The sequence below is a fragment of the Carcharhinus amblyrhynchos genome, unplaced genomic scaffold (genome assembly GCF_965287045.1).
Source record: "Carcharhinus amblyrhynchos unplaced genomic scaffold, sCarAmb.v2.hapA scaffold_39, whole genome shotgun sequence".
Classification (NCBI taxonomy): domain Eukaryota; kingdom Metazoa; phylum Chordata; class Chondrichthyes; order Carcharhiniformes; family Carcharhinidae; genus Carcharhinus; species Carcharhinus amblyrhynchos.
Window position 1 is genome coordinate 6,569,323 of NW_027649780.1, and position 26,844 is coordinate 6,596,166.

A 26,844-nucleotide genomic window follows, 5' to 3' on the forward strand; every position below is an offset into this window, starting at 1 on the left:
CTCCTTTCCTTCCCTTCCATCCCAGTCGAATGGGATCCGGCTGAGTAATGGCGGCCGCAGCTCCCACAATCCCCCGCGCTGAGGAAATCGCTCTATTCGCTGAGTGGGACTGCGCATGATTAACCCGGAGAAGTGCTGCTCATGTGCGGAGGATAGCGTTTCCCATTGGCCAATACCCAAAAGCGACCCGGGGTCAAAGTATCTTCCAGTCACTTCCGCTGCACAGCTGTCGGCGTGAGAAGTATTGACCAATGGGAGGAATTGGAGGACCGGAAGGATACTGGTCCTCCAGCCAATCAGAGTGCGGGCTTTGTGACAATGCAGACTGCGTTTCAGACAGACAGAAACCTCCTCCTGTCTTCAACATCTGTGAGTCAAACACTTTCTTTTCTTATCCTTTCCTTTTTTTTCTCATTCTGGGGTTAAATTGTAACTTGCAGCGACTGAAGGGAAAGGAAGTGAATCCAAGGAGGGTGCAGACTCTGGAAAAGTTGGCCCAGGTCTCTCTCTCTCTTAAACACATTGCCATCCTTTGCTCCTTCAACTTGACACGATTTGTCTGGTTAAGAGGATGGTCTCTTTCCTAATGTTCAAAATTTAAAAAGATGGTTTCCCTGGGAAATAGTTGAAATTTAAGGTGCAGTAAATTAATATAGGACAGAACGTGTGCGGTTTTGTATACGGTACAAATTAGATCTATTGTGCATGGTCCAGTAATAAAGTTCATTTTTTTATTTTTTTTAGTTTTGTTAATACTGTAACTAAGTAGTTCATTTTCAGTCATCAGATTATTGTAGCACACAAGGAGTCCATTCAGCAGCTCAAGTTCATGCTGACTCTCTGTAGAGCATCCAGTCAGTCCCATTCGCTGTTAAGTTCATAAGATATCGGAACGTAATTCGGCCATTTGGCCCATTGCATCTGCTCCGCCATTCTATCATGGCTGATATGCTCCTCATTCCCTCTATATTCCTGTTCCCCACCAGTCTATTTTGACTGCCCGTCTAATTTCATTTTAAAATATTGAATATATCGAAATGCAGCACCCTCTTAGACAAAAAATTGATATTCAAGGACATTCGCTGTCAAAATAATGTTGTATCTCATCGTTTACTGTACTTCTAATTATTAAACCAGTGCCCTATGTTACAAATGTTTTACTACACTGAGTATGTTTCCATATTTAGACTAGCAGCCTGCATGAAGATATCTCAGTGCTGGAAAAGAAGCAGTGAGCATGGATTTGTTGATCAGCATGAATCAATACCATCAGGAGAACCGGGAGGGTGTATTATATGTACAGCAGAGTGAGGATACAGGGATTGTGTGTGAGTTGGAGATGTACAGATTCAGAAGGATGAGAGAGGAAAAAAACGTTCCACAGAAACTAGAATTATCTGCTCTGAATTTCTGTCTGACAGTGATGACTTTTGTAAACTCATTTTACAGGAAGTTATAAGGGGAAGATTGGCTGCCAACAATCTCAAAACATGTTCAGGCTTAACGGAGTCGCTTAAATTATCAGAACCTGAATAACATCAGACTTTGAATCTAGAAGGAGAAATATTTGTCTGTTTTCTCTGTCACATCAGTGTGACTGGAAAAGCACCAAGAATCACTGACTGTGAAAAGCCCAGTTACACAGACTACAAAAATATCACATTATTTACAGTGGGGACAGACAGCACACATGCTCTGTGTGAATGAGGATTTAACTGATTGTTAAACCTGGAAAGACACAAGGACACCCACACCATGGAGAAACTGGGGAAAGGTGAGGATTGTGGGAAAGAATTCCGTACCCCGTCTGCACTGCAAACTCATCAACATGGGGAGAAACTGTTCTCCTGCTCCAAATGTGGGGAAGGAGAATTCTCCCCATCTGCCCTGAAGATTCATCAATGTAGCCAGACTGGGGAGAGGTCCTTCATCTGCTCTGAGTGTGGGAAGGGTTTTCTCCAGGCAGCCGACCTGTGGAATCACCAAGCAGTTCACAGTAGGGAGAGGCCGTACATCTGCTCTGAGTGTGGGAAGGGATTCACTCACTTGTCCCACCTGCTGACCCACCAGCAAGTTCACACTGGGGAGAAACCGTTCAGCTGCTCTGAGTGTGGGAAGCAATTCAATCATTCATCTGACCTTGTGAATCACCAACAAATCCACACTGGGGAGCGACCGTTCACCTGCTCCGACTGTGGAAAGGGTTTCACTCAGTCATCCCACCTGCAGATACACCAGCGAGCCCACACTCAGGAGAGGCCTTTCAACTGCTCCGAGTGTGGGAAATGTTTTATTCAATTATCACACCTAGTGACTCACCAGGGAGTTCACAGGAGGGAGAGGCTTTTCCCCTGCTCTGAGTGTGGGAAGCGTTTTATTCAGTTATCACACCTAGTGACTCACAAAGGAACCCACACGAGGGAGAGACCATTCAGTTGCCCCGAATGTGGGAAACGTTTTATCCAATCATCACACCTAATGTCACACCAGGGAGTTCACAGCAGGGAGAGGCCATTCGTCTGCCACGAGTGTGGGAGGCGTTTTATTCAATCATCCCACCTAGTGTCACACCAGGAGGTTCACACCAGGGAGAGGCCATTCACCTGCTCCGAGTGTAACAGGGGATTCATTCAGTTATCCGACCTGCAGAATCACCAGCAAGTTCACACCGGGGAGAGGCCGTTCACCTGCTCTGAGTGTGGGAAGGGATTCACTCGTTCAGCTAACCTGCAGGCACACCAACGTGTTCACACCAGGGAGAGACCATTCACCTGCTCTGAGTGTGGGAAAGGATTCGCTCTTTCATCTTATCTGCAGAGTCACCAGCAAGTTCACACTGGGGAGAGGCCGTTTATCTGCTCTGAGTGTGGAAAGGGATTCATTCAGTCATCCCACTTGCAGACACATCAACGAGTTCACAAGGATTCACAAAGGGATTCACTCAGTCATCCCACCTGCTGAGACACCGAGTTCACAAGTGATTACAGGAGTTGGATTCTGCTGTTATTGCTGCTGTTAATCACATCCAGGACTGAACAATGTTCATTCTGTCAGTTGGTGTAGTGGGAGGGTTGGAGGGTTTCTTTCTGCTGGACTGGCCGGTCTCACAGCTTTGTTTCCAGTGGGCTGATGTTCTTTGAGTCTGCGAGAGCACATTTCCACTGAAATGACCCACAAAAAAAAGCTGATGAACCAGGTGCCAACCCGACATAGCCACCCAAGGCTGGAATCGAACCTGGGTCCTTGGGGCTTTGAGCCAACTGGTCTAACCATTGTGCCACCCATATCATGGAGCCCTGGCAAAACTGGAATCAATGGATATCAAGGAGCAAACTCTCTGCTGGTTGGACTTATACCTGGCAATTAGGAAGATGGTTGTTGTTGTGGAAGGTCAGTCATCTCAGCTCCAGGACATCTCAGCAGGGATCTCTCAGGATAGTATCCTAGGCCCAACCATCTTCAGCTGCTTCATCAATGATCTTCCCTCTGTTATAAGGTCAGAAGTGGGGATGTCCACCAGTGAATACACAATGTTCAGAACCATTTGTGACTCCTCAGATACTGAAGCAGTCCATGTCCAAATACAACAATATCCAGGCTTGGGCTGACAAGTGACAAGTAACATTCATGCCACGTAAGTCCAAGGCAATAAATATCTCCAAATGGATAGAATTTAACCATCATCCCTTGACATTCAAGGGCATTACCATCACTGAAACTCCATTCCATTATCAATATCCTGGGGTGGTGGGTTTACCATTGACCAGAAACTCATAGATACTGTAGCGGTCCTGCGGAGAATAACTCACCTCCTGACTCCCCCACCCAAAGCCCGTCCACCATCTGCAAGACACAAGTCAGGAATGTGATGGAATACTCTCCACTTGCCTGAATGAGCGTGGCTTCCAACAGCACTCAAAAAGCTCAAAACCATCCAGGGCAAAGCAGCCCCACTTGATCAACACACTCACCACAAATATTCACTCCTTCTACCACTGATGGGCAATAGCAACAGTGTGTACCATCTACAAAATGCACTGCGGGAACTCACCAAATCTCCTTGGGCAGCATCTTACAGACCCAGGAACATTAGTACCTAGAAGGACAAGGGCAGCAGATACATGAGAATGTCACCACCTGGAAGTTCGTCTCTAAGTCACTCATGTCAGGAGGTAGTTTTAAGTCATCTATTTTTGTATTGTTAAATACTAGAAATAAAGTATAAATTTAATTATGTTTGATTTAGTGTAGGAGGAGTAGAGTTTTGGTTGGATTCCTGTTGAACAAAGGTGTTTGCATGTGTGAGGGATAGGTTTCAATTCAAATTGTGTTCCTGTTGTACTGAGAGAGTTTATGGCGTGAAAAATAAACATGAAGTTGGAGAAATAATGCATTGTTGCATGGCAACCAGGGGCACCTTTAGGGTGAGAATGTGTTTTGAATGTAGTTTTAGTTGAATTTATAGCAGTTGGGATGTGGAAATGAGAGGGTGAGCACCCCTCAGTCTGCAAAAAGCAGGCAAGCCACACAATAGAGTAATGTGTGTGAAAGGACAGTTGGTTTGAGAAACCCGGGAATGGAAAAGAGGCTCCAGGAATATTGAAGTAAAAAAGGAACAGCATTGTCTTTGGAATGGGATACTATTCATGGAAGTTAAACTCAGACCTGGGAAAAAAAGAACTGATGAGGTTGGCGACAGACAAGTCACACATCTGAAACAGTGGGAAGGTTTAATGTCCTTAAATCCAGATGTTGAAGCAATTGTATTCTGTTAGGGACTGATAAACCTGAGTTTATGCAGAATTTTGGATGCATGTTGCAATTCAAGGCAAAGGAATTCTGAGAGTTGAAAACCTGGAAGCAGCTTCTTGCTAAAGAGTGGAGAGAAAGCCTTGTTTGAAAGGATAATTGGAAAACCTGGAAGTGGATCTTTGTTGAAAGCAACAGAGAGAAAATTGGTTTGGAAGGAGATGTTGACATGTGTCTTTTTGAGAACGGCGTTTGGAAACACTCATGACAATTATCTGGGGGGAAATTTGAGAAATCCACAGAATATTGATTGAGTTGCATCGCGACTTGGTTTCAGAGTGGGGGTTGTCTGATCACAGCCAACCTGTGGGTTTAAAGGAACTGTGTGTTTACTAAGAACATTATAGCATAAGAAATTTTAAGTCTGTGTTATCCTTGAAATCTGTGTACATTTGTGAAGGCAAGTGTGAGTCAAGGAGTATTTTGTTATCATCAAACTCTTCGTGTTCAATGTTTTATTGTTAAAAGCTAATTGACAGTCCTGTGATTCTGTTCCTCTATGTTTTCTAAAAAAAAAGTAAAAGTTGCAGTCTTTTGAGCCACGGTTCCACCCTGGAATCATCCTATCCAGTTATGACATCAACTGGGATCATAACACTCACCATCTTGACTTCAAAATATATTGCTGTTCCTTCACTGTCACTGAGTCAAAATCCTGGAACTCCCTCCCAAACAGCACTGTGGGTGTATCTATATCACATGGAATGCTGTGGTTCTAGAAGGCAGCTCACCACCACCTTCTCAAGGCCCATTAGGAATGTGTAATAAATGCTGACCTAACCAATGATGCCCATCTTTTATTCTTCAGGACAGACTCTGGGCTTTGACCTCTGCAACTGAATAAAAAATGAGGTAATACCTGTTTTTAGTCCATTGAATTGGTTTTCAATGACAGCATTGCCTTCTCCCTTGTTCTTATATCCTGGGCGTATTACACTGTTACGCTTGAAGGATTAGAGCCAGCCTGACTCCACTGTTATCTCTGACACAGTTATCAATCCCCAAGCTGTTGCAGACATCTTTATTAGCTCAAACAAACACATCTTTTGCACAGTTTGTGGCCAGTTCTCCTGCACAATTTAATTCATTTTGCAGACATTGCTAATTCCAGCAGGGCTGTGACCTGACCACATTGACCAGCATACTTTGCACTGAGTCCAAAATGCAGTTCAGTGCAGTTCTTCAGATATCCTCGGTCTGGGTTCTTCTATCACCCTCGATGTCCCATGTTACCACCATGAGAGACTCCACACACAGGATTACACCACAACCCGTCTACACTGACTAATCAGGGAGATCTGATAGAGGTGAACATCATTATGACAGGTTTAGATCAAGTGAAGAAGGAAATTGGTCAGGATCTACAGAGACTGCTGGAGGCAAGGCTGTTGGTAAACATAACCTTTTATTGCACATTCTTCCAACAATGTACGATTACAAAGCTCAGCACGAGGCTTCACATAGAACCATCTCTGAGCATACTCTTATCATCTGATCTTGCATCACTGTGGAGAATATTTACACATTTAATATTAACCCTTTACACTGCATCAAGTCTTTAGTCAGCGCTCCTGACATGCCCTTCTTTCACTCAGTGTCAGTTGATGTTTCTGAGATTCACTTTGGGACACTCTCCTACATTAACGGTCTGATGGAGATGAAAGTTATTTTAAAATCTCATTGTAACAGACTGGGGAAGTGAGGATTAAAACAGTATCTGGGTAAATGGAGTTTGGTCACAGATCAGCCCTGACCTCAGTGAGTGAGAGAACAGGCTCGAGGCGGATAAATAACCTCCTGTTCTAAATAATCCACTCTGTCAAATCCCCTCAGAATTTTACATGTTTCAATCAGATCCTCTCTCATTTTTCTTAACCCCAGTAAGACCAAAACTGTACACAGTACTCTAGACACAGTCTCACCAATACCCTGAACAAATGCAGCAAAACATTCCTGCAATAAACAACAATTCATTTCCTTTCTAATTATTTGCTGTATCTGCGTACTAACTTTTCCTGATTACAGTACCAAGACACCCAGATCCCTCTGTACCTCAAAGGTCTGCAATCTCCCTCTGTTTAAATAATCTATTGCTTTTCCATCCTTCCTGTCAAAGTGGACAAGTTCACATCATCCAGAAATCTCGTTCCAGCTGCCAACATTTTGCCCACTCACTTAACGTTTCCATGTCGCTTTTCAGGCTTGTTATGGTCATTCACATCTCACTTTTCTACCTACCTTTGTAAATAAATTTTGAGCCTGGCATCCACATCATGAAAACAGCTTGTCAATAGTTGAGGCCCCAGCACTGATCCCCGTGGCATCTCACAGGCTACACCTTGCCATCCAAAAATGACTTGTTTCTCTCTCGCCTCCTGTTTCCTATTAGCTAATCAATCTTTTATCCATACGAATATAAAGGATCAATATGGATGGGATGCTAATATGTCATGCCTTATGCTATGAATTCTTATTTTAGAAACATAGAAACATTACAGCATAAACAGGCCCTTCAGCCCACAAGTTGCACTGATCATATCCCTACCTACTAGACGTTTGTGTGGTAAACTTTGATGTGGCACCTTGTCAAATGCCTTCTGGAAATCTAAATACATCACATCCACAGGTTCCACTTTATCCACATGGCTTGTTATTTCTTCAAAGAACACCAATAAATTAGTCAAACATGATTTTCCTTGCACAAAACGATGTTGGCTCTGCCTGACTGTACGGAGATTATCTCTGTGTCCCCCCCAGCTCCTTAATAACAGAATGAACATGATTCAATCCTGCTTGGGATTATTTAACTAATAGATAAATAAATAAATGAACATGATTCAGTTCTGCATGGAGTTCGCAGCAACAGCAGAATCCAACCCCTGCAGTGACTTGTGAACTCGCTGGTGTCTCAGCAGATTGGCTGACCGAGCAAATCTCTTCCCACATACGGAGCAGGTGAACGATCTCTCTCCTGTGTGAACCTGCTGGTGTCTCAGCAAGTGGGATGACTGAGTGAACCTTTTCCCACACATGGAGCAGGTGAACGATCTCTCTCCAGTGTGAATTTGCTGATGTCTCAGCAGGTCCTTGGTGCTTTTAAAACTTTTCTCACACTCTGAACATTTAAAAGGTCTCTGATCAGTGTGGACCAGTTGATGTGCAATGAGCTGGGGTGGCTGAGTGAATCCCTTCCCACACGTGGAGCAAGTGAAGGGTTTCTCCCCAGTGTGAATTCGCTCGTGTATCAGAAGGTGGGCTGAATCAGTGAATCCCTTCCCACACACACAGCAAATGAATGGTTTCTCCCCGGTGTGAACTCGCTGGTGTCTCAGACGGTGGGATGAATGGGTGAATCCCATCCCACACACCGAGCAGGTGAACGGTTTCTCCCCAGTGTGAACTCGCTGGTGTGTCACCAAATCCGGTTTACTTTTAAAGCTCTTCTCACAGTCAGAACACTGAAATGGTCTCTTATCAGAGTGAACTCGCTGGTGTGTTTGCAGCTGGGATAAACGTCCGAATCTCCTCTCACACACGGAGCAGGTGAATGGCTTCTCCCCAGTGTGAGTGCGCTGATGGGCTTGTAAATCATTTTTACTTTTAAATCTCTTCTCACAGTCAGAACACTGAAATGGTCTCTGATCAGTGTGAACAAGTTGGTGTGTCTGAAGATGCAATGACTGAGTGAATCCCTTCCCACACACTGAGCAGGTGAACGGTCTCACCACCATGTGAGTGCGCTGGTGTCTCAGCAGGTCCTTTGTGCTTTTAAAGCTTTTTTCACAATCAGGACACTGAAACGGTCTCTGATCGGAGTGAACCTGTCGGTGAATTAGGAGGCTTGATAAAGCATGACATCCCTTCCCACATTCGAGGCAGGTGAATGGCCTCTCGCCAGTGTGAACTCGCCGGTGTGTATAGAGGCTGGATGAGTAAGCAAATCCTTTCCCGCACTCAGAGCAGGTGAATGGCCTCTCTCCAGTGTGAATGCGGCGATGAATATCCAATTCGGATGGGTAATTGAATCCCTTCCCACAGTCTCCACATTTCAATGGTTTCTCCATGGTGTGGGTATCCTCCAGGTCGGATAATGAATTGAAGCTTTGTTTATACAGAACTTGTGTCGGGTCACTGAGAATGGTGTGGGTTTTTTTCCAGACTGTTTAAAACTCTTTCCACTTTCAGTACGTCAGAAACCCTCAGGTGTGTGTGTCTCAGTGATTTTTCAGTCACACTAATGTTTGAAAGCTTTTCCCGCAGACAGAACAAACATTTCTCCTTCTGTAGACAAAGGCTGATGATATTCAGCTTCTGATGAATCAAATCGCTGAAATAAATCTTGTTGTGAAGTTTGGTTTAAGGTTCAAATCTTTAAATCTTGCTTCATAATACCCTGTAAAAAATTACAAAAACCATTATTTTCAATCCAGGATAGAAATTCTGAACAGACAATTTCAGTTTCTCTATAACACGTTTTTTTCTCTCGTGTCCCAAATCTGTCAATCTCCATCCCACACACTCTCCCTCCTACTTGGGCTGAAATCCAAACCCATCTCAACGTCTCACCATTTCTTTCCTCCATTCCTAGTTTTCTCCCTCACTCTCCTCTGTCTGGGTTCAGTTCAGTAAAAAGTCTGACAACACCAGGTTTTAGTCCAACCAATTTATTTGATAGTAAACTCACAAGCTTTCGAGGGGGCTGCCTCTTCGTCAGGTGAATGGAGAGTTCTGGCCTCGGACAGCGCATATAAAGCAGACAGTTTAGAGATTACTGATTAGAATGTGAATCTTTACACCTAACCTGCTGTTCAAGTCTTAAAGTGGCCGACAATGTGAGTGGAAGGAGCACTGATCACAGGTTAAAATGTGTATTGTCTCCAGACAGCACAGTGAGTGAGGTTTAAGTGTGCTGTCTGGAGACAATACACATCTCTTTAACCTGCGATCAGTGCTCCTTCCACTCACATTGTCGGCCACTTTAAGACTTGTACAGCAGGTTAGGTGTAAAGATTCGCATTCTAATCAGTAATCTCTAAACTGTCTGTGCTTTATATGCTCTGTCCGAGGCCAGAACTCTCCATTCACCTGACGAAGAGGCAGTCCCCTCGAAAGCTTGTGAGTTTACTGTCAAATAAATCGGTTGGACTAAAACCTGGTGTTGTCAGACTTTTTACTGTGTTTACCCCAGTCCAACGCCGGCAGATCCGCATCATGGGTTCAGTTCTCCAGCTCCTGTCTGCAGACTGACAATAAAACCAATGGGTCTTATTGGAGGTGTTGGGGCCTCCAGCGGGTATTTGTGAATCCTCCCCGCCCACCTCCCAGGGTTTCCTTCCTTCCCAGAGATCAGAGTCCTCATTGATTTGAGGCCAAAGTGTAACCTCTTATTTATTGTCCCCTCCCCCATCCTCTGATGTGAACCATCCTCCAGTGACTGAGCCAGGATGGGGCCGTTAACCTGGGTCTGTTCCCGGGAGGGAGGGAGGGAGAAGCCCCGCAGTTGCAAACCAGGGAGCTGACAATGATTCTGAAGGGTTTGCGGATCCACAAAGTGTTTCCAGACCCTCCCAGCCACCGCCTAACGCTGACTCCGCTTCTCCGGGACAAACAAGCACCAAGGACAGCAATGACACTGCGCATGCTCCACATGACAATGCCTGGGCACTGATTGACGGTGACTCCGGACCAATAGGAAGAGGGGACGGGGCTGGAGGACCGAGTGGGAAAGGGACTGGTCCTCCAACCAATCGGAGTGAACGAGGGGCGGAGCTGGAGGATTGAACGGGAGCAGCTGGTCCTCCAACCAATCGGAGTGAATGAGGGGCGGGACTGGAGGACCAACACTCAGATGAAACCCGGTGGATGTGGAGTGAACATTTCAGGAGGATCCTGGAGCCGGCGGCTGGACTTCGGAAAGGCCCCATCCTGGTTTGGGAGCTGGAGCATGCGCGGTGCCTGAAGCAGACGGTGAAGAGCTCGAGCGAGCGGGTTTTAAATGGAGATTTTTACAAAGACCGAGTGCGGATCCAGAGCCCGAAATAAAACCAGAAACATAAATGGAGTTGGCAGGTGGGTGGTGAGGCTTTATCAACACCCGATGTCGGACTCAATTTGCGAAACAAGTTCCTCGGGCCTTCCGAAGGCTTCAGGCCCGAGTTAACATCCGCCATCTTTATAGGGAGTCACGTACTGCAAAGCGCATGCGCCTCCGCCATATTTGTTGAGGTAAATTGGAACAACGCATGCGCATCCACCGTACTCAGTGAGGGTGAAACCAAATGAATAACCCATTGAGGACAAAAAAAATCAGAGATTGATTTCATAACAAACTCTGTGTTGTAAAACTGGAATTTAGGGTTATAGCCAACAACAACTTCCATTTATAAAATACCAATAATATCAGTGTGGTTAACACTGCTGCCTCACAGCTCCAGGGACTCATGTTCGATTCCAGCTTTGGGTCACTGTGCGAAGTTGGCATGTTATCCCTGTGACTGTGTGGGTTTCCACTGGATGCTCTGGTTTCCTCCCACCATAAAAAGATGTGACGCTTAGGGGAATTGGCTATCCTATATTGCCCCTTCGTGTACAAAGATGTGCAGGTAAGGGGGATTTGTGGTGTAAAAACGTGGGTTACAGGTATAGATCAGGGATAAAATATTCAGAGAGTCAGTGCAGTCTTGATGAGCCAAATGGTTTCCTTCTGCACTGTAAGAATTCTCTGAGAAGTTACCCTTCTGCACTGAAGATCTAGTCACGAATGGTGGAGTGATTAAAATAGGGAATGTGTAGGAAGCCAGAATCAGAGCAGTGCTGGAGGTGATTCCAGAGATAGGTAGGAACTGGCTTCGGAGTGATTTTTACAAATTAGTTGTAAGGATGCATGAAAAATACACATTTCATTTGGCTCTGATAGAATCCTACAGTGCAAAAGGAGGCCATTGGGCCCATCGTGTGTGCACTGACACAATCCCACCCAGGCCCTATTCCCATTACCCCGTGCATTTACCCTAGCTAGCCCCCAACACTAAGGAGTAATTCAGCATAGCCAATTCAGTTAACCCATACATGTTTTGGACTGTGGGAGAAAATTGGAGCATCCGGAGGAAATCCATGCAGACATGGGGAGAACTTGCAAATTCCACACAGACAGTGACCCAAGCTGAGAATCAATCTCAGGTCCCTGGTACTGTGAGGCAGCAGTGCTAATCACTGTGCCCCATGCCACATTCAGCTCAGGGAGGAGGGAGAATATGTGGGGCATAGATTTAATGTTTTGGGGAACAGCAGAAAAGTTGTTCCTTAGAAATTAGACTTGTCTGATCAGAATTTCTATCCTGGACTGACAGTAGTTTTGTAAACTCCTTTTGCAGGATATTTGAAGGGGAAGATTTACAGTCAGCAAAATGGAATCAAGTTCCACACCAAGATTGAACAGTCGCTCAATTCACCAGCACCTGAACACTATCAGCCTTTGAATGTGAACTCCGGGAAAATATTTCAAACATCAGTGTGACCGGAAAAGCACGAAGATACACACATCTGAGTGAGTTTTCCAGTGAACTGATTGTGGAAAGAGCTTTAACCAGTTATACAGCCTGAAAAAATATCACACCATTCACAACAGTGAATCTGTGCATGTATTTGTGTGGACGAGGCTTCAACTAACCGCCTGATATGGAGAGACATGATGATACTGACACCGTAGAGAAACCGTGGATATGTGGGGACTGTGGGAAAGCATTCACTTGCCCATCCAAACTGGAAACTCATCGACGCACCCACACCGGGGAGAGACCCTTCACCTGCCCCGTGTGTTGGAAGGAATTTACTCAATCATCTTGCCTAATATTACACCAGCGAGTTCACACTGGAGAGAGACCATACACTTGCTCTGTGTGTGGGAAGAGATTCGTCCAGATGTACAACCTACAATTACACCAGAGAGTTCACACCGGGGAGAGGCCGTTCACCTGCTCTGTGTGCGGGAAGCGATTCATTAATTCATCCAACCTTGTGACACACCAGAGAGTTCACACTGAGGAGAGGCCGTTCAGCTGCACTGACTGTGGAAAGAGCTTCAGACATTCATCCAGCCTCAAAGCACATCAGCGACTTCACACTGGGGAGAGACCATTCACCTGCTCAGAGTGTGGGAAGGGATTCACCACCTCCTCCCACCTGGTGACACACCAGCGACTTCATGAGTGAGTGCAGGGCATGGATTCTGCTGTAGCTGCTGCTGCTAATCACATCCAGACATGAGCCACATTCATTCTGAAATTTGAGGTTTGTTTCTGCCGAATAATCCCTGTAGGTGGGCTGTTGGTTAATATTCTCAATCTAGAGCTGCTTGTGTTCTTGGGGTTGCAGTTTCCCTTTAAGAACTGCTGCCTGTGATCTTTCCCCATCATTCAGGAATTCTCATCACATTCTTTACAGTACAAAAAGAGGCCATTCAGCCCATCAAGTCTGTGCTGGCTCACTGAAAGAGCCTAATCCCACTGCCCTGCCATAACCCCTGTAACCTTGCACATTCTTTCTTTCCAGATAACAGTCCAATTCTCCTGTGAGTACCTTGATCAAACCTGCCTTCACCGCCCTCACAGGAAGTTTATTCCAGACTCCAACCACCCTCTACCACGGCTACGTTTGCGGCCAGGTGTCCCTGGAGAGGGAGCATGCAGTGTCCACAGGCACAGTTGATGCCTTCCGTGCCCTTTGGGCACCGCAGGAGCTGGGGTGCATTATCGACCCTAATAATCACATTTTAACTTGATGTTTTCAAATTTGCTTTGTACTTTGATTTTGTTCGGGCTGGTCCCCCTCCTTCTGGGGAGCTGCCCCTTTTACTTTGTCCTAATTTAACTTGAGTTTATTTGGTTTGACCTTAAAAGAGGCCAGCCACCCACGAGGTGAAAATAATTTTCCTCACGTCACTTTGACTCTGTTTTCCCCATTAATGCAGTTTGTGCCCTCTAATTCTTGATGTTCTCTTGGTGGGAATATTTTCTCACTATTTCACCTGCCCAACTCCTCAGGATCTTGAATACCTCGATCAATCTCCTCTCAATCAGACAAATAATGTTTATTTCTTCTGATGTTAATAATCTCTGATGTCTGTTAAATAAATCAGCTTTGTTTCAAACACACAGTGTGTTAAATCCTTGATTTCTCCAGGATAAGACATTAATTGATGTCCTGTTCTTTTCTCCTTTCTAACTCTAGATTATTTCAGACTTTCAGTTACACTCATTTTTTAATATTTGATTTATTATTGTCACATGTATTAGCATACAGTGAAAAGTGTTGTTTCTTATGGACAAATCCCAACTCCCTATAAGTTTCAGAATGTCTCTCCCAGCCTTGAGATCCAGGGAAGTTTTCTGTATTTAAAAACAGAAAGTACTAAAAATTATAATCCATACTTTTCCAAGTGTCATTGGTTGTGTCTCACATTATTGGTTTTTCCTCACTGCTGATGTTAAGTTGATTGTTCTGTAATTGCTGTGTTTTTGAACAGGGATATAATATTTACATTCTCTCTCTGTCCTTTGTCACCACGACTCTACAAGGAAGATTGTGGCTAGAGCCTCCACAAGTTCCATGTGAAGAACAGTGTGTGTGTCGGAGTGCAGCAGTCCCTCAATGTCAGACTGGAGTGTCAGCCTAGATAATGTGCTCAGCGTGATGAGTATTTCCTGTTGTTGATGTGGATCATTCAGAAACAATGGACTCTGATGATGTCATAGAGACTATTACATCACAGCGGAGCCTTAGTGATGAAAACAGTTTTGTTCCAGATGGGAGGTGATGGTCAATGGTATTGGCTCTAGACTATTAATCCATAAACTCAGCTAGTATTCTGGGGACTGGGTTCAAATCTCAGCATACCAAGTGGTGTAATTTGAACAAAGAACAAGAAAATTACAGCACAGGAACAGGCCCTTTGGCCCGCCAAGCCTACACTGACTATACTGTCTGTCTGAACTAAAAACCCCTCTAGTGACCATATCCCTCTCTTCCCATCTTATTCATGCATTTGTCCAGGCACTCATTAAGTCACTATCATATCTGCTTCCACTACCTCCCCCTGCAGCGAGTTCCAGGCATCTACTATCTGTGTAAAATAAAAACTAGCCTCATACATTTAATTCAATAAAAACAATTGAATTCAATAAAAAAAATCAGAATTAAGAATCTATTGCTGACCATGAAATCATTTTCAATTCTCAGAAAATAACCATTTGGTTCAGTGAAGTAAAAAGTAAAGTTTATTTATTAGTCACAAGTAGACTTACATTAACAGTGCAGTGAAGTTACTGTGAAATTCCCCTGCTCGCCACACTCCGGCATTTGTTTGAGTCAGTGCACCTATCCAGCATGTCTTTCAGACTGAGAGGAAACTGAAGTACCTGAGGAAACCTACGCAAAGATCATGCAAACTCCACACAGTGACCCAAGCCAGGAATCGAACCCGAGTCCCTCATGCTGTGAGGCAACAGTGCTAACCACTGCGACACTCCATGAATGTCCTTACGGGGAAGGAAATCTGCTGTCCTTACCTGTCTATCCTACGTGTGATTCCAGAGCCATAGCAATATGATCGACTGTCAACTCCCCTCTGAAATGGCCTAGTAAGCCACTCAGTTCAATGGCAACTATGGATGGGCAATAAATGCTGGCCATGCAGTGATGCCCACGTCCCACGAATGCATAAAAAATCCTCACAGTTTAAATTCACACAGCCATTCTGTCTCTTTTTGTAATTACTGCTCAATTCACCAGTTTAAAAAAAATCAGAATTTACCCACAGAAAATATTTTAATTTTTCAGGTTTTCTTGACATATCAGTAGAAATGGATGTCAATGAACATAATTCATTCCTGGATGTGATTTACAGTAAAATCCATTCACTGATTATTTGTGAACTCGCTGGTGACTCATCAGGGTGGATGAGCGAGTGAATCTCTTCCCACACACGAAGCAGATGAATGGTCTCTCCCCAGTGTGAATTCGCTGGTGTCTCTGCAGGGTGGCTGACTGAGTAAATCCTTTCTCACACTGCAAACAAATGAATGGCTTCTCTCCAGTGTGAATCCGCTGGTGTGCAGTCAGTTGACATAATTGTCTAAACTCAGTCCCGCAGTGCGAACACCTGAACGGTCTCTCGTTGGGATGCAATTAACAGTAGCAATAACAGCAGAATCACACTCCTGTGATCACTGGTGAATTCGCTGGTGTCTCACCAAGTTTTGTGACTGGGTGAATCTCTTTCCACACACTGAACAAGTGAACGGCTTCTCCTCACTGTGAACTTGTTGGTGTCTCAGCAGAATGGATGACCGGGTGAATCTTTTCCCACACTCAGTGCAGGTGAACGGTCTCTCCCCAGAGTGATTTCGCTGGTGTGCGAGCAGAAGTTTTCTGCTTTTAAAGCTCTTCTCACAGTCAGAACATTTGAACGGTCTCTCATTTGTGTGAACAAGTTGGTGCGAAGGAAGAGAGGATAAACAAGTGAATCCCTTCCTGCACACAGGGCAGGTGAACAGCCTCTCCCCAGTGTGAATTCGCTGGTGTACAGTGAGGTCGCCTGATCGCCTGAAGCCAGTCCCGCAGTGAGAACATGTGAATGGTCTCTCATCAGAGTGAACACGTTGATGGTGACGCAGTTCCTCAGAACTTTTATAGCCCTTGCCGCAGTCTGGGCATTTAAACGGTCTCTCTTCACTGTGAACTTGTTGGTGTTTCTGCAGGTTGGATGATCGGTTAAATCCCTTCCCACATTCAGAGCAGGTGAATGGCCTCTCTCCAGTGTGAATGCGCTCATGTGCCACAAGGTGGAATGATGTCCTGAACCCCTTCTGGCAGTGGGAGCAGCTGAATGGTGTGGAACCGGTGTGAATGTACTGATGCTCCCGCAGTGTGCGTGGAGTTTTAAAACTCTTTCCACACTCAGAGCATTTAAATTCTCGCTTGTCGGTGTGAACTCGCTGGTGTCTCTGCAAGGCAGAGAAATCTGTGAATCCCTTCCCACACATGGAGCAGGTGAATGGCCTCTCCCCTGTGTGAATGTGCCGATGTATCAGCAGGGCCGATGACTGAGTAAATCCTTTTCCACATTCGGAGCAGGTGAACTGCCTCTCCCTGCTGTGAATGCGCTGGTGTATCAACAGGCCAGCTGACTGTGTGAATCCCTTCCCACACACAGGGCAACTAAAAGGTCTCTCTCCAGTGTGAATGCGTCGGTGATTTTCCAGGTCAACTGGGTAATTGAATCCTTTCCCACAGTCTCCACATTTATACGGTCTCTCCCTGATGTGACTGCGCTTGTGTCTTGACAAGCCAGACGATCGTTTGAAGCCTTGTCCACACACAGAACACGTGTACGGTTTCTCCCCACTGTAAACGGTACTTTTTTCTTCCATGTTCAAAGGCTAATGATACTTAGATCCTGATGAATCGAGGCACTCTGTAAGATTTTGATGTGATCCTTGATTTACAATTGTCTGTAATTCCTCACCTTCTAATCCCGTGAAAAATGATGTGAAAACAGAAAGAAGGAAACATGAGAGACAAGCCATAAATACACAAAGGCAAGATGTGAAATTGAGCTGAATGAATCTGATAAATTGCGGGATTGGGAATCAGAAAAGGGATATAAAAACTGCTGGATTGTCATAAAGCTTCAAACTGTTCACCAGTGCACTGAGGGAAAGGAACCCTTCATCCTTCAGAGCCCACAACAAGAATCCAGCCTTTATGCGTGAAGAGGGAGAGATCAGAGAGGAAGGTGATGGAAAGAGATTTTATACATCAGCAACTCAACAAGGATTTTGGCAGAATTTCCCAAATCCACAGTCTTTCCCACCTGGAAGTACCACAGCAGCTGAGACATGGGAAAATCACACAACTCCTTGACTTGGACAAATATCACTATTCCTTCAATGTGACTGGGTTAAAATCCTAATACTGTTGCATTGTGGGAGCACCTTTACCACATGGACTGCAGAGGTTTAAGAAAAAGGCCAACTATACAATCACAAAGGACAACTGGTGATTGGTAACATATCACTGTCAGTGCAGGATAGTAATTCAGGACAGTAATCTGGGCCTTGTGAGTAACGTCCACATCCTAAGAAGTTTTATTTTTTGCAAATCTACACGAAACTTGCAATAAGAGAAAACACGACCACTACAATCTAAAAGGACAAGGACAGTGGACAGGCGGGAAAACCACCATTTGGAAGTCCCCCTCCAAGCTACTCACTATCCTGATTTGGAAATATGTTGTCATTCTTTCACTGGCATTGGATCAAAATCCTGGAATTCCCTCCCTAACTGCATTGTGGGTGTACTGACCACATGGACTGCAATGATTCAAGAAGGCAGCTCACCAACGCCTTTTCAAGGGCAATTAGGGATGGGAAATAGTGCTGGTCTAATCCAATGACACCCATCTCCATTGAATGATTTTGAGAAATGACCCGGAATATCGATGAGAATACGATTCTGATAATTACTAAGTGAAATACTTCACTCAGTCACATCACTTTCTGAGTTTACATTTGACTGGAGCTCTTGGATTCCGCTGTTAATTGCTGCTGCTTTTGGAACACTTTTGGGCATTTGCAATTCTCCACCTCTTCCACTCCCCTTATTTCTGATGGACAATGAAGATCTGTGCACATAGATTTCTGTATAATGTGGTTCCTCCTTTGACTAATTTATAGAAACCGCCCCCGTTCCCCAATCTACACGCAATAGTAAAAACATAACGAGCTCCTAATAATGACTTTCAATGGCAGAGCTCTGACCCAGCATTCCCCGCGGTGCTGAATGTCCCCTATTCACACCAGAGGCCGGCACCGCACATGCGCATTAATCCTCTATTGGAGCATGCGCACTGTCAGTAATGGCGATGGGGGTGAGTCTCTGCTTTTGCCTCTTTGCAGCGGGGAAGGGAGAGAAAACTCTGAGGGAGCGGACTCTGAATAAGGAGAGTTTCTAAATACCTGGCGAGTGCCTCAAACTCTACCGCTCCCGCGTTTGCAGCTCCGGATGTTTTCCCCTCCGAGGCCCAAGTCCAAGATGACAGCCGCCATCTTGGTTCAACGAGGAGCGCATGCGCCGGAATATTCTTGACGCAACAATATAGGGCGGGGCCAAGGTTATTCTCTTCCCACCGGGTCCTAGTGTCCGGTACAACCACCATTGGATTGGTGACTCGTGTTTAAAGAATGGCTATTCCCTGTATTAAAGTTCCTGCCCCCTTGCACTAACCCCTTGGTTCCCCATTACTAGAATTTTTCTTTTGTCTTCTACCACGAAGACAGATAGATGCAAAGTATTTGTTGCATTTATCTGCCATTTCCTTGTTCACAGTAAAAAGTCTGACAACACTTCGTCAGGTGACGAAGAGACGAACCCCGAAAGCTTGTGCGTTTACTATCAAGTAAATTGGTTGGACTTAAACCTGGTGTTGTCAGACTTTTTACTGTGTTTACCCCAGTCCAACGCCGGCATATCCACATCATTTCCTTGTTCCCCATTGTATTTTCCCTTTCATCTGCCTCTCATTGACAATGTTTACTTTCACTCACTTCTCCCTATTCACATACCTACAGAAACATTTAAAAATCTACTCTGTAAACTTTTACTGGTCTACACCTAAAAAGGGAATTGAGCTCAGAAGTGATTTTAAAACAGTTTATTAAGAAGCAACATTTAAAACAAGATGCATCAGTTGAACAGACAGGAAAAGTACCTGACCTGTGAGAGAAGTTTACAGATCCCAGAGGACAAGCAGACGGCTGAAGTGAATGTTGATGTCCATAGCTGGTACCTATGGAAGGTTCACTTCAATGAGCCTGATTGGGGAGCAACCAGTCAATTTGAAACCTCCTTGCTCTTGAGGGCCTATTTTCACCTTTACATGTAGTTAGTTAGCATAAGAGCCAATGGTATCAGGGTTATAAATGTCTTGTTTCAGAGCTTGTGTTAGACACAGGTCCTTAACAGGGAGAGAGGCTTGTCCCGTGTTTGTCAGCTGGCAAGCTTTCTTCTGGAGAGGGATGGCTTTTTCTATAATATTCCATCAGTATCCAAAGATTTTATAAGGCTATTAGATGGTGATTTCTTACAATCTGTTACTTGGATTCAACTTATCGCCATTTCTGTGCTGGCACTGCAGGGGCTGGGGTGCATTATTGACCCTAATAATCACATTTCAATCTGATGTTTTTAAGTTTCCTTTGTACTTTGATTTTGTTCAGGCTGTGCCCCTTCCTTTTGGGAAGCTGCCCCTTTTACTTTCTCCTGATTTAACTTGAATTTGTTTATTTGGTTTGACCTTAAAAGATGCCATTCCTGTGCTGAGGGAATTTCTTTTCCAGACGGGATGGCTGACATTTGGAGACTTTTGATTCTCCACCAGTTCCCATTCCCCTTCTTTCTGATGGACAGTGGCAGTGTCACTGTGTGTAATGTGCAAGTGAGTAAGAATTCTCAGCAAGGTTTAATCGACACTTTCTAATTGGAGATGTTCATTGCTGCAACCTCTCACATACTGAATAGCGGAATTCAGGCCAAGATCAGTAGGGCGACATGGTAACACAGTGGTTCGCACTGCTGCCTCACAGCGCCAGGACCCGAGTTCAATTCTCGACTTGGGTCACTGTCTGTGTGGAATCTGCATGTTCTCCCTGTGTCTGCTTGGGTTTCCTCTGGGTGCTCTGGTTTCCTCACACATTCGAAAGATGTGCTGGTTAGGTGCATTGGCCATGGTAAATTCTCCCTCAATGTACCCAAACAGGTGACTAGGATGGCGACTGGGGGACTTTCACAGTAACTTCATTGCAGTGTTAATGTAAGCCTCCTTGTGATACTAATAAAGAAACTTAACTTAAACAATTTGAGATTGAAGTAAAAGTTTTAAATCTTGTTGTAAACTCATTTCTGATGGACAGCGGTAACTGCAACCCCAGGAATTCAATCCAGAATATTAACCTCCAGCCTAGTTACTGGCTGTATTAACATCAGCAGAAACAAACTCCTGCTGTCAGAATGAAAGGACCTGGTTGTCAATAACAGCAGAATCCAATCCCTGCTGTCACTTGTGAACTCACTGGTGCTTCAGTAATTGAGATGAATCAATGAATCCCTTCCCACACATGGAGCAGGTGAATGGCTTCTCCCCGGTGTGAGCTCGCTGGTGTACAGTGAGACTGCCTGAGTGTCTGAAGCTCCTTCCACAGTCAGTGCAGCTGAATGGTTTCTCCCCAGTGTGAACTCGCTGGTGTTTCAGCAGAGTGGATGAAAGCTTAAAGCTCATTCCACAGTCAGTGCAGCTGAATGGTTTCTCCCCAGAGTGAACTCGCTGGTGTGCCACTAGGTTCGAGGAATTAATGAATCCCTTCCCACACACGGAGCAGGTGAATGGCCTCTCCCCACTGTGAACCCGCCGGTGTAGTGCTAGATTGTATGACTGAATGAATCTTTTCCCACACACAGAGCAGCTGAATGGCCTTTCCCCAGTGTGAACACGCTGATGTAATGCCAGGTTGGATGACTGAGTGAAATCCTTCCCACATATGGAGCAGGTGAAGGGTCTCTCCCCAGTGTGAGTGCGTCGATGAGTTTCCAGTTTGGATGGGCAAGTGAATGCTTTCCCACAGTCTCCACATATCCATGGTTTCTCTGTGATATCAGTGTCATCATGTCTCTCCATGCTGATGATCAGATGAAGCCTCATCTACACACACGTGTCCATTTCTCCTCACTGAATGGTGATGTCTTTTCAGGCTGTGTAACTGGTTTAAGCTCTTTCCACAGTCCGTTCACTGGAACACTCTCACTCGGGTGTGCGTGTGTCTCGGTGCTTTTCCAGTCACACTCATGTTTGAAATCTTTTCGCACAGACAAAACAAACAAACATTTCTCCTTCCACATTCCAAGTACGATGATATCCAGGTCCTCAGAATTGAGTGATTCTGTCAGCTCTTGATGTGATGTTTAGTTTCAGATTCCCATGTGTAATCCTCAACTTCTAATAGCTGTAAAAACAGTCAATAAAAGTCATCATTGACAGTCCAGGATAGAAATTCTGAACAGGCAATTCTAGTTTCTCTGCAATTTTTTCCTCTCAGAGTTGCAGATCCCCATCCCACAAACTCTCCCTTAAAGTTTATTTATTAGTCACAAGGCTTACATTAACATTGCAATGAAATTCCCCTCATCGCCAGTACCTGTTTGCGTCAATGTACCGAACTAGCACGTCTTTCCAACTGTAGGAGGAAACTGGAGCATCCGGAGGAAACCCATGCAGACACAGGGAGAACATGCAAACTCCACCCGAGCTGGGAATCAAACCCAGGACCCTGGCACTGTGAGGAAGCAGTGCTAACCACTGTGCTACCGTGCCACCCCTACTACGTGTACTGGGATGATTTATGTTTATTTATTCATAAACCGGGTGTTTATGAAGCCTCACCGCCCGGATCCATTTATGTTTCCGGTTTGATTTCGGGCTCTGGATCCGCGCCATTCAAAATTTCCATTTAAAACCCGCTGGTTCCAGCTCCTCACCGCCTGCGGATCCACAAAGTGTTTCCAAATCCTCCAGTGTCTGAGCCAGGATGGGGCCGTTAACCTGGGCCTGTTCCCGGGAGGGAGGGAGGGAGAAGCCCCGCAGCTGCAAACCAGGGAGCTGACAATGATTCTGAAGGGTTTGCGGATCCACAAAGTGTTTCCAGACCCTCCCAGCCACCGCCTAACGCTGACTCCGCTTCTCCGGGACAAACAAGCGCCAAGGACAGCAATGACACTGCGCATGCTCCACATCACAATGCCCGGGGACTGATTGACGGCAGGTCCGGACCAATAAGAAGAGGGGGCGGGGCTGGAGGACGGAGCGGGAGCGGCCGGTCCTCCAACCAATCGGAGCGAATGAGGGGGCGGGGCTGGAGGACCGAGCGGGAGCGGCTGGTCCTCCAACCAATCGGAGTGAATGAGAGGCGGAGCTGGAGACCAACACGCAGAAGAAAACCGGTGAGTGCGGAGCGAACATTGCAGCAGCGGAGGGGGAGGCGCTGGAACCGGCGGCTGGATATTGGGGCGGGTCTGGAAACACTTTGTGGATCCGTAAACCCTTCAGAATCATTGTCAGCTCCCTGGTTTGCAGCTGCGGGGCTTCTCCCTCCCTCCCTCCCGGGAACAGATCCAGGTTAACGGCCCCATCCTGGCTCAGACACTGGAGGATGGTTCACATCAGAGGATGGGGGAGGGGGTCAGTAAATAAGAGGTTACACTTTGGCCTCAAATCAATGAGGATTCTGATCTCTGGGAAGGAAGGAAATCCTGGGAGGATTCACAAACACCCGCTGGAGGCTCCAACACCCCCAATAAGACCCAGTCTGCAGACGGGAGCTGGAGAACTGAACCCATGATGTGGGTATGCCGGCGTTGGACTGGCGTAAACACAGTAAAAAGTCTGACAACACCAGGTCCAACCAATTTATTTGATAATAGACTCACAAGTGAGTCTATTATCAAATGAACTGAACCCAGACAGAGGAGAGGGAGGGAGAAAACTGGGAGTGGAGGAAAGAAAATTGTCCGTTCAGCGTTTCTATTGTGGGCTGATTTTTAAAGCTGTTTTTACACACGGTTACAAGTTGATGATTTACACACAGAAAACTCAACCCCAAGAGAAATATTTGTCTCTCTGTAATTTATATTCTGCATTTGTTGTGATGTTTTTTGTAAACACAGATTACAGCTTTCAGGAAAGATTAAATGCGTTGAAGTTGTTGCCTGTACAGAGTGACCTGCTTTAAAATTATCAGTGTCTTGGACAGGTGAAATGTGGAAAGAATGCTTCCACTTGTGACAGAGTCTAAAAGGAGGACCAATCAATAAACAAAGACTCATAAATACTAGATAGTTACTAATAAATCCAAGAAGGTAATAAGGATAAATTTCTTCACTCACTGGTTTAGAAGTACCAGAGAAATGAGTTGAGGAAATTGCTGAGATTATTTCAAAAGGAAACAGGAGAAGCACACAAGAGGAATAGAAAAATCAACTGAAAGGCTGTGATGAGGTATATGGGACAGGAGAAGATGTGTCAAGTGTAAAGAATTAAACTGAATGGCTTGTTTGTGTCTTGTATATTCAAAGTAATTCACTGTAAACTCCTTTTCCAGAATATCTGCAGACGGGCGATTCAAACCAAACGTCTTGGGATCTGACAGTGTCACACAGTTCTTCAGGATCTGAATATCAAAGGCCTGTGAATGTGGAAGGAGAAATGTTTGTCTATTTTGTCTTTGGGAAATTACTCAACATCATTGTGACTGGAAAAGCCCCGAGACACAGATATCTCAGTTATTTTTCCACAGCTGGAGCAGATCTTTAACCAGTTACACAGTGTGAAAAAAAACACATTTACATCAGGTAGACACCGTACTCGTGTTCTTTGTGTGAACCTGGTTTCAACTGATTGTATAACCTGGAGAGACATGAGGACACCTGCACCATGTGAACAAGGAGCAGCAATAGGCCATTCAGCCCCACGGGCCAGTTCCGCCATTTAATAACACCATGGCTAATCTGATAGTGAGCTCAAATCTGCATTCGGCCTACACCCGATAGCCTGTCAATAATCATGGAGAAACCGTGGAAATGTGCGGACTGTGGGATGGGATTCAATTACCCATCTGAATTGGAAACCCATCGACGTATTCACACTGGGGAAAGACCATTCACCTGCTCTGTGTGTGGGAAAGGATTCACTCAGGCATCCAGCCTGTACACACACCAGCATGTCCATACTGGTGAGAGGCCATTCACCTGTCTTCAATGTGGGAAGGGATTTAATGCCTTATCAAACCTCCGGACCCACCACCAGGTTCACTCTGATCAGAGACCATTTAAATGTTCTGATTGTGAGAAGAGCTTTAAAAGCAGAAAGGATTTATTGCTTCACCAACGCACTCACACTGGGGAGAGGCCGTTCATCTGCAACATGTGTGGGAAGGGATTCACTCAGTCGTCCCACCTCCTGACACACCAAAGTGTTCACACTGATCAGAGACCATTTAAATGTTCTGACTGTGAGAAGAACTTTAAAAGCAGAAAGGATTTACTGATTCATCAACGCACTCACACTGGGGAGAGGCCATTCATCTGCCCCGTGTGTGGGAAGGGATTCACTTGTTCATCGCAGCTCCTGAAACACCAATTTGTTCACACTGATCAGAGACCTATCAATTGTTCTGAATGTGAGAAAACATTTAAAAGTAAAAAGGATCTTCTGAAACACCAGCGCACTCACACAGGGGAGAGGCCATTCACCTGCTCTCTCTGTGGGAAGGGATTCACTCGATTAGCCCACCTTCTGAGACACCGTCGAGTTCACACTGGGGAGAGGCCGTTCACCTGCCCCGTGTGTTGTCAGGAATTCATTGATACATCCGACCTTCTGATACACCAGCGAGTTCACACTGGAGAGAGACCTCACACTTGCCTCCTGTGCGGCAAGAGATTCACTCAGTCATCCCACCTGACTACACACCAACTTGTTCACACTGATCAGAGACCTTTTGAATGTTCTGATTGTGAGAAGAGATTTAAAAGTAAACAGAATCTGCTGAAACACCAGCGAGTTCACACTGGGGAAAGGCCGTTCAACTGTTCCATGTGTGGGAAGGGATTTGCTCAGTCAAACAACCTGCTGAAACACCAGCAAGTTCACAGGCAACAGCAAGGGTTGGATTCTGCTGTTATTGCTGCTGTTAATCACATCCAGGACTGAATAGTGTCTGGTTACCAGTGAGGTTCCGCAGTTTTGTGGTATACATCAATGACTCAGACTTAAATGTAAGGGTCATGATTCAGTTTGCAGATGATACACAATTGTATTTGTGTTTAACAATCCAGAAGAAAGCCGTGGACTGCAGGAAGATATCAGTGGGCTGGTCAGATGGGCAGAAAAATGGCACATGGAATTCGATCTGGAGCAATGAGGGAGAATGAATTTGGGACATTAGACAAGACAAGTGAATGAACAATAAAGGGGATGATGCTGAGAATTATAGAGGATCAGAGAGAATTTGGAGTCAACATCCAGACATCCATGAAGGAGGCTGGACATTTAGATCCAAAAGATTAACTCTGTTTCTCCACACAGATGCTGCCAGACCCAACATATTCTGTTTATATTTATAAAATGCTAGTTAGAGCAAGCTAGAGAACTGAGCACAGTTCTGGAAGAGGGAAACCTCGAAAGCTTGTGAGTTTACTATCAAATAAATTGGTTGGTCTAAAACCTGGTGTTGTCAGACTTTTTACAGTTCTGGTCACCAGATTAATCAATTATAAAAGTATATGTCAAGTAAATCTTGTGGCAGAAAGCTGAAGCCAGTTGGCAAGTTTTTAATATCATTACAATCTGTTCAATTTTCAAATCTAATGAATGAAGGATTGAAGGATTAGGAGGGTTAGTGAAGGAATCATTTCACCCGGAGAGTCATGGGGATCTGGAACTCACTGTCTGAAAGGATGGGAGAGGCAGGAACCCTCATCACGTTAAACAGGAACTTAGATACGCAGTTCGGATTCTGCAGCACACAGAGGGACAGATCAAAAGCTGGAAAATAGGACGAAACTGGACAATACTTTTCCAGCCAGCACAGACATGATGGGCTGAATGGCCTCCTGCTGTTCAGTGAATGTTCTATATTTCAGTTCTGACAGTTGGAGTTTGTTTCTACTGGTGTTAATAACTCCTTGAACTGGGCTGCAGTGTAATATGTTGGATAAATGCGAAATCGGCTTGATTAAAACACACCAGAGTAGCTTTTTATATCTTTCCCACTGTGTTATCTGATTGTACTCTGATTTTCTTGTCAGTAATATAACTAATCTCAGTCACCCCAATCTGAGAATGATTAAGTAAATTCCTTCTCTAACACTGCGAGCGTACCTCAAACCACAGGGACTGCAGCGGTTCAGGAAAGGCAGCTCACCACCACC

The 26,844-nt window shown here is 45.1% G+C and overlaps 5 protein-coding genes across 5 annotated transcripts in view; 3 read left to right on the forward strand and 2 right to left on the reverse strand.

The window, feature by feature from the left end:
• The window catches only part of LOC145363664 (uncharacterized), a 106,206-nt gene that overhangs the window by 43,044 nt on the left and 36,318 nt on the right, over window positions 1-26,844 (forward strand). The window lies entirely within an intron of this gene.
• LOC145363630 (uncharacterized) lies at window positions 1,632-13,950 on the forward strand. Its single transcript, XM_080218822.1, has 3 exons — window positions 1,632-1,841; window positions 1,908-2,909; window positions 12,585-13,950. Exons 1-3 carry the CDS (start codon window positions 1,756-1,758, stop codon window positions 13,018-13,020), a joined length of 1,524 nt encoding a protein of 507 aa, XP_080074948.1. The 5' UTR covers window positions 1,632-1,755; the 3' UTR covers window positions 13,021-13,950.
• Window positions 6,609-9,541, reverse strand: LOC145363647 (uncharacterized). The gene is made up of 2 exons (XM_080218846.1): window positions 9,494-9,541; window positions 6,609-9,202 (listed from the first exon to the last, which is right to left on the reverse strand). Exon 2 carries the CDS (start codon window positions 8,871-8,873, stop codon window positions 7,647-7,649), a length of 1,227 nt encoding a protein of 408 aa, XP_080074972.1. The 5' UTR covers window positions 8,874-9,202; window positions 9,494-9,541; the 3' UTR covers window positions 6,609-7,646.
• Window positions 14,806-26,844, reverse strand: part of LOC145363571 (uncharacterized) — a 53,203-nt gene continuing 41,164 nt past the window's right edge. The window contains 3 exon segments of the mRNA XM_080218755.1: window positions 14,806-15,978; window positions 16,059-17,118; window positions 21,000-21,486. Coding sequence (XP_080074881.1) covers window positions 15,730-15,978; window positions 16,059-17,118; window positions 21,000-21,486 — 1,796 coding nt within the window. The 3' untranslated portion in view covers window positions 14,806-15,729.
• Window positions 23,770-25,649, forward strand: LOC145363655 (uncharacterized). The gene is made up of 2 exons (XM_080218854.1): window positions 23,770-23,911; window positions 24,015-25,649. Exon 2 carries the CDS (start codon window positions 24,476-24,478, stop codon window positions 25,622-25,624), a length of 1,149 nt encoding a protein of 382 aa, XP_080074980.1. The 5' UTR covers window positions 23,770-23,911; window positions 24,015-24,475; the 3' UTR covers window positions 25,625-25,649.

What these genes read in the sequence shown, in the direction of transcription:
- LOC145363630 (XM_080218822.1), top strand. Translation starts at nt 1,756, where the DNA reads ATGGAGAAACTGGGGAAAGGTGAGGATTGTGGGAAAGAATTCCGTACC. An exon ending in CATCAACATGGGGAGAAACT is followed by an intron (nt 1,842 to 1,907) that starts GTTCTCCTGCTC and finishes TCATCAATGTAG; the next exon opens with CCAGACTGGGGAGAGGTCCT. An exon ending in TCCCACTTGCAGACACATCA is followed by an intron (nt 2,910 to 12,584) that starts ACGAGTTCACAA and finishes GGAAACTCATCG; the next exon opens with ACGCACCCACACCGGGGAGA.
- LOC145363647 (XM_080218846.1), bottom strand. Translation starts at nt 8,873, where the DNA reads ATGGAGAAACCATTGAAATGTGGAGACTGTGGGAAGGGATTCAATTAC.
- LOC145363655 (XM_080218854.1), top strand. Translation starts at nt 24,476, where the DNA reads ATGGAGAAACCGTGGAAATGTGCGGACTGTGGGATGGGATTCAATTAC.